General features: G+C 34.0%; 1 protein-coding gene across 1 annotated transcript; it reads right to left on the reverse strand.

The window, feature by feature from the left end:
* Nucleotides 1-1,819: 1,819 nt before the first annotated feature.
* Nucleotides 1,820-4,972, reverse strand: LOC112503727 (purine permease 1-like). Its single transcript, XM_025107718.1, has 2 exons — nt 4,158-4,972; nt 1,820-2,293 (listed from the first exon to the last, which is right to left on the reverse strand). The coding sequence occupies exons 1-2, from the start codon at nt 4,929-4,931 to the stop codon at nt 1,934-1,936; spliced, it is 1,134 nt and encodes a 377-aa protein (XP_024963486.1). The 5' UTR covers nt 4,932-4,972; the 3' UTR covers nt 1,820-1,933.
* Nucleotides 4,973-7,701: the final 2,729 nt, after the last annotated feature.

The following is a 7,701-nucleotide window of genomic DNA, read 5'->3' on the forward strand; positions in this document are numbered from 1 at the left end:
TGAGAAGTCTCATAGCGTTTACGAATGTTCAAATTGTTAGATTATATATTTAATCCAAGAGTTGAGAATTGGTCTTACGGGTCTCACGAAAAACTTTTGGTCTCACATGATCCCAAGTATATATATATAGGAGCGATCAAATGAAAATCACTCCAATTTGTAAAAACCGTAAAAACTACTCTCATTCGTCGATTTCATTGTTTAATCTTATGAAATTTTTTCATGAAATTGTTTAATCTTGGGAAATTGTTTCATATAATACTTTTTTGATGAAGTTGTTTCATATATGGTTATGAAATTGTTTCATATAATACTTAATGAAATTATTTCATGTATTTCTCTAAAATTAATGAAACTGTTTCATGTATTTTTCTAAAATTAAAATAATGAAGATGATAATATCCATGATTAACATCATCCACAATAAAAATGATTAATCAACCTCTTATAATTACAAAAAAATGAACAAAATGAAAAATTATGATTAGTTGAATGAAGTTTGTACAGTTTGTACAAATTATGTGGTTTTTATTTGAACGCTCCCCTATATATTATTTATTTCAACTAAAGTGGTAATTCATAATTTTTTATTTCCTAACTAGGTTTATAATCTAAAATTGTTACTTTTTGGATGTTAATATGTAATATTTTGGATGTCAAGTCAAAATACAATTACTCGACAAGTTTTGTATATTACTCGATATGGTTTTATATTACTCAATATTTTTTGGTACATGTGACTTTAAGTTTTTTTAGATTAAATTGATTTTCTTTTTTTGGTTTTAGGTTATTAGTTCTTATATGATGTTGTGGTTTTTTTGTATTAAATTAAATTCATTTTGATTTTAGGTTTACAAAAAATGTTTGAGATTTAAACATGTATTGTCTATCACATATTTAATTCAAAATAACTTGTATAAACGGAAAAAAAAATCTCCGTATCCCTGTTGGGGATCCCCGTTCTCCGTTGGGGATGGAGATGTTATGTAATTATAATCCCCGGTAGGGACGGGGATATAGATAAGTAAACAGGGACGGGGACGGTGATTGAAGTCCCCGCCCCATTCGCATGCCTACATATATATAATTAGTAATCAAGAATGAATCTAACGAATATACGGACTTAAATCGCCTACCTAAACCAAGATTACAAAAATCATCAATAGAGATTTTGATTGTTATAAAATTAAAATGTCCAGTTCGATCTCATGAAACCAGCCGAAAACAAACTCTAACCGTGTATGTATCTCTTCAAATAATGATGCATTAATTAATAATGGGAGCATTCTTTATATAACTTTCTAATTCATAAGATCCATGAGATCTAATTTAAATCATAAAAAATTAATTGAAAAAGAAAATCTAATATAAATTTAGCCGTCTTTTCTCTCTCCTATTTATTTGTTCCATCTCCCTTGTATTCTCTCCATAACATATACAATGAATATACACACACACATACACACAAGGTAAATAGTTTCTTAGAAATACTAATTAATATAGTTTGTGAACACATTCAATTCGAGATCTAATATGGCTTGTGAACATCAACTAAATTATAAAACCTACCATTTGTAAATACCATGCATGTGAGCACCCTAGTCAAAAGTTTCTTATGCTTGTCATACGATGTGTAAGTATATTTGATTGTGCATGTTAATACAGAGATAGAAGAGTGAAGAGAAACAGATATATCCTAAAAAGTGCATTCATTTTTATTTAAGAAACAATAAAAAAGATGACAGTAGTTTATAGATGTTTTGTTTTATATTTTTATTTTAAAAATATACAAACAAAATAATTACATGACAGAAACTATTCCATAAAATAATATATTGGACATTGGATTATAATTTATTTTTATAATTTTAGCTTCGAAAAACTAACTTTAGTGGAAATACAAAATCAAATGTAAGCGTATAAACTTCTATGATCATACAGATGAGTAATTAGTTTGAGCCAACTCCGTTGATGGCTGAGAAGACTCCGTGTTATTTTTCGACTTTTTTGTCAACTTATACTCTCCATAGAAGTAAGAGGCAAATCCCCATAGAGACAGAACAAGTGCAACACCTTTCTCGGCTTGAAACTTTTCTTTATAAAACACGACAGCTAAAACCTCTGTCACTGGAAGGAGAACGGCGATGATGATCCCAGATAGCAATGACGATGAACAAAAGATCACTCCAATGGCTCCCAAGAAGAAGCATTGCCAAATTAAAGCGCTAACACACATTATTATGTAATATTTAGTTTTCCCCAACTCAAAATCCATTGCCTCCCTTGGAATCACCTACAAAGAGCACAAAATGAAATCCGGTCTAACTCCCACCAAAATATAATATGCTTTCCATTTCAGATAATACAAAAAAAAAAATATATCCCGCACTTTTCCTTTTCCATAAAGAGGATAGCATCACAACAAGAGTCAAGAAAAGGCAACTTTTAGAACAGTCTTATTCTTTTACTACTGCACACCGAGTGTCAACACATTAGCTCACTGTAAGCAAATAGCTGCTTAACTACGCAGTTGTACATGCAACAGTAATGACATAGTTTTAACGTTTTTTGGAAAGACGCAATCTTATGCCAAATACACCATATATAACCTTACGACATATCCGCCAAATACTTTTGAGTTTGAGTTGTGAAAGAAAGTTAAACGAAATCGTCTTAATTACTGTGTACACATTTTTACAACATACAACTAATTATACAGATTTAAGTATTTTTTTTTAAAAAAAAAAAAAAAAAAGATATAAATGACTTTAAGTATGATGTTGAAACGTTTGGCATCCTGTTGAAATGGCGGGCATAGGCATATATAGGCATATATAGGCATAGGTGAAAGTGAGTTCGTCTTGGAGGGTTTGGTTGCAATCAAAAAGACAAAGTTGCATGTGGGGTCAAATGTTGAGAATGGAATCTTGTTTTGGTCCAACCAATTTTCACCACTTCCTTTAATAAATAATAACCAAACCATGATTATCACAAACGTCTTATTCCTATAAATGAAATATTTTTTATAATTAATATGGAAAATTAAGCACATCCATCCATGCACATTTCAATGTCTAATTATTTTTTAATAAAACAAGCAAGTTAATAACAAAAACTTAATTTTCTTTTATCAAATAGCCAAAAATATTTATTAAAAAGAAACTGTTATATAAAAAATAAATAAAAGGTTACATGACTTTTATTCCATGAAGAAACTAAAGATATTCGAAGAATACAAAAGACTTCGGACAAAATCAATAAATAACCATTAAATATCCAGCTATTCTTTTTTGGATTCTCCCTGTATTTTCCTTCTTAACTATTATTAAAACAAATATATACTAAAATGATTTTCTTAAATTGCAATTACTAAATTAAGAAAATCGAAGTTAACCCGTTAAAGCTCAAGACTTATATCATATCGTTTTCGTTTGATTCGGTTTTAGACCAAAATCAAATTAAACCAATTATGTTTTAAAAAAAAAACACCATAACAAAAGGTTCTTATAAATAAAAAAAACCGACTTCTATAAATTATCAATTTTAATTTCGAAAATATAAGTAGAATCTTATTGCATTCGACTTCAAGAGCAAGAGGTTCTTTCATTTTTTGAAAACACTTAATTAAAATATTTATATTTTAAATAATATATTATTTACCTCCTTTGAACATATTTTAAAAAACAAGAATATAATCAAAAAATATTTATCTTATCTTAATAAATTTTAGGGACTATTTTACAGCAGAATCTCTAAAACGGGAGAAAATAAACAGTTTAGACAAATGTTATACTCCAAAGTCATATAAAATCTGTAACTCCAACAAAATAATTACAATTTTTATCATATCTTCACCAATAAAAAAATCATTTAAATCAAATGTAAGTTTTTGGTCTCCTAAAAGGTCGGTCAGTCAGTCAGGCTCACCAAATATGAAGAAAGTGTGTAAGTTTTATTTGTTCTGTTAACCATATATAAATATTATATATTTAAAAAAAATTAATATTTTATTAAATATCTTCAAAATAATTTGGAAAGTTTGAAATTTAATTTGGATAAATCTGTCATGGATATGGATCTGTAAAACAGAGACTTTGGGTGTGTGTTTGAGATGTAAATATGTGAGAGAGAAAAAAAGAAGCTGTAAAGAGTTGTACCTTGAAATCATTGTTGATGATCATTCCAACCGTACAAAATATAGTAGCAAACAAACACATAACCATCTGAATCTCCAACACCAATGTATACGTAATCCCCTGCTTTGCTTTATTGTACGTTAACTCTATCAACGGCAATATAAAACCATACAGCAACGCTGCCGCCACCGTCATCACAAACCCTAACGTATATTCCTTCTTACTCTCTCCCGCCGGCCGATCACTGCTTGTATGCAACGCCAGCACCGCCGCACCCACCGTCAAAAGCACCACCGCGTTGATGGTGTACGGTGTGAACTTCTGTTTCACCAGAAGGTAGGCGAAGAACGCCGTGAAACCCAGCTGGGAGGCGATGATGAGGGAGGAGGTGGAGACTGGGAGGCGGGCCACGCCGTAAGCATAGAGGTAGTCGTCTAGTCCGGTGACGATTCCGATGAATGCCACCGCGAAGAACAACCGTGGACGCATGTAGATGATGGTGGTTGGTTTGTTGTTGTTGTTGTTTTCGTGTTTTCCGGCGGATCGGCGGAGGAAGTAGAGGATTACGAGGACGACGACGATGAACGGCCAGCCGGCGGTTTCGAGTGACGACGACAACCAGACGCGGTTGCCGCCGTGGATGAAGTAGAGGCGCATGATTAATGGACCACCGCAGTTTCCGATGGATAAAAGAATACAATTCAGGATTAGAAGTGTTTTCTTTGCCGCCGGGCTAACTTTAGCCGACAAAGGCGCGGTGGTTCCGGCGGTGGTGGTGTCTGTACCGTTCTTCATTATATCTCGATGTAAATGGCTCTAAATTTGTGGAAAATAATATACGCATATATAGAGATTCCAAATTTAGAGATGATTACAGGTTTGGTCCTTGTTCTTTAGGAAACTGGTCCCTAAATTTCTTGTATTACAAAGAAAGACCCGTGGTTTGGCCTCTTAGTCTTAATATAACATTGACGGTGCTTTAGGAGAATCTTTGAAGGAAAAAATTTAAATCTTTGTTGAGATATGTTTATCAATCATGCATACTATACCATACTATGTGAAAGACAAACGGAACTGAAAATGCAGATATGAGACATCAGGTTGAGTCGGGTTTTATTGAGTTTGACCAAATAGCTTTTGGTTGGTCTTTTTTTTTTTTTTTTTAAATTTAGTTGTGAGTGAGTTACCTCGTGTTGAGTTTATCGAGTTGGTTTTGGTAGGGTTGTTGGCTTTTTATACACTTCTGGTTTCAAATTGTTTTTCGATGAAAGTTCTAACCTAAACCAACTGAACTTCGTCGTTATGGGTATCTCATAGTGGGATACGAACAAGTTAGGTGACACTAGGATTCGCTATATATGGTTGGTGGGGTACAAAAAATATGAACCTAGCACGACTTCATTCGATGTTAATACAACTTGATTGCCTATAAAATTACATGTATCTTTAATTTGTATTTAATATTTGTTATAATGTATTAATTTTATGCTAAAACTTATGTATAAATTATTATTTTAAAGAAGGCATTCAGTTTTAAGAAATAAAATCATTTATCTTAATTAGAGAATCAAAAAGACTCGAGTATACATCTTAAATTTTGGGATAGATTGTGCAAGAGGGTTAGAAGCCAAACTAGAGACCGTAAATGAACCAAATGTTCAGTGAATTATTCAGCGCAAGTTTGTTTATTTAATAAATAAACAAACATGAATAAGATTTTTGTAATTCGTTTAGTTAAACAAACGAACATGAACAATGGTCTTGCTCGGTTCGTTTATGTTTGTCTACATTTCTGTATGAATAACGATTATTTTTATTATGTTTTCCAGAAACATAGATGCACTCTTATGAACGTGGAATATATACCGTATTGGTGACCTGAAATTGTTAGGTCTTTCATAACTCTTTAGTTAAAGTAAGAATTACTTTTGGTCGAACCATCTAGTTTCCTTCCTAAGCATGTTTCCTTTCACGATTCATCGAGGAGTTACTCGAAATGCTGCCAAAATATCAGTATCCTTAGTTTCATAGTTAGAAGTATAATAAGTCAATTTATAATCTTTAACACCACACTACTAGAAAACCAGGTATCAGCGACGAATATCAGCGAGGGAAATGCCAAAAAACTCATTCCCTCGCTGATCCTTCACTGATCTGCGAGGGAAACTTTCCATCGTTGATCCCTCGTAGATCAGCGAGGGATCAGCGAGGGAAATGCCAAAAAAACTCATTCCCTCGCTGATCTCGCTAATCAGCGAGGGAATTGCCATAAAACTCATTCCCTCGCTGATCCTTCGCTGATTTGTGAGGGATATTTCTTCTGCAAATTCCCTCGCTGATCCCTCGCAAATCAGCGAGGAATCAGCGAGGGAAATGACAAAATTCAGAATCCCTCCCAGATCAGCGAGGGATCAGCGAGGGAAGTGACAAAATTCACATTCCCTCGCAGATCCCTCGCTGATCTGCAGCTGAACATGCCAGACAAGCTGCTGCATTAGCCCAACAGGCCGCATTATCGGAGGATTTTGCTGCGTTTATGTGGCAGTCAGGATACGTTTTCCCACCTCCCCCACCTCCCGATAGTTAGATTGTATGTATTCGAAGATTAAATTGTATGAATTGAATATTTTAAATTGTATGAATCTATATTTTAAATCGTATGAATTGGTTATTTTGTTCACAGATTTGGTTTGTTATATTATTATTTCCAGGTTTTTTATAAATAAATACAGGATTTATGCATTTTTAAAAAAATTATTTTTTAATTTTATACAAATTAGCGACGGATTAGCGAGGGAAAATCTGTCGCTGAAAGTCCTTGAAATTCCCTCGCAGATCCGTCGCTGAAAGTTTCCTCGCAAATCCGTCGCTGAAACTTCCCTTGCAAATCCGTCGCTGAAAGTTCCGTCGCAGATCCGTTGCTGAAATTCCCTCGCAAATCCATCGCTGAAAGTTCCCTCGCAAATCCGTCGCTGAAACTTCCCTCGCAGATCCGTCGCTGAAAGTTCCCTCGCAAATCCGTCGCTGAAACTTCCGTCGCAGATCCGTCGCTGAAATATCCGTCGCAGATCCGTCGCTAAATACTTTCCTCGCTGATCCGTCGCTGAAAGTGTCTATCGCAAATCCGTCGCTGATATCCGTCGCTGATAGCATTACCTACGACTATTTGATCGACGGAGTATCAGCGACGGATTTGCGAGGGATTTTTCCCTCGCTGATACTCTGCATTTTTGTAGTGCCAGCTTCCAATCCAACGCTTGCTTTAGTCTCTGTTTGTGGTGACATAAATCCCTCCCTACTCCTCATGAATTAAGAATTCTCACATGCAGAATGATGATGTGGTTATAATGGTGAATGTGTGTGATAGTTAACGATGCTTGAAAACTATTCTTTTGTTTTTATTTTTGTTTTTCAAACGGTACTAAGTAATGGTGATTGTCTTTTATTCATCTATCGTCATTCATTTATGTTCGTTTCAATGAAATAATGACAATAGGGGCAGTGGGGGGGGCCGAGGCACAACTCCACTTTGATGTGTATAGTTTTTTTGGTTTTGACCTTGGAT

This window comes from Cynara cardunculus, unplaced genomic scaffold (assembly GCF_001531365.2).
Source record: "Cynara cardunculus var. scolymus isolate 2C unplaced genomic scaffold, CcrdV1 Un_Scaffold_3679, whole genome shotgun sequence".
In the NCBI taxonomy this organism is placed as follows: domain Eukaryota; kingdom Viridiplantae; phylum Streptophyta; class Magnoliopsida; order Asterales; family Asteraceae; genus Cynara; species Cynara cardunculus.

Coding starts and splice junctions, on each gene's coding strand:
- LOC112503727 (XM_025107718.1), bottom strand. CDS start 4,931: ATGAAGAACGGTACAGACACCACCACCGCCGGAACCACCGCGCCTTTG. Junction 2,294..4,157: donor TCATCAACAATGATTTCAAG/GTACAACTCTTT, acceptor TGCTCTTTGTAG/GTGATTCCAAGGGAGGCAAT.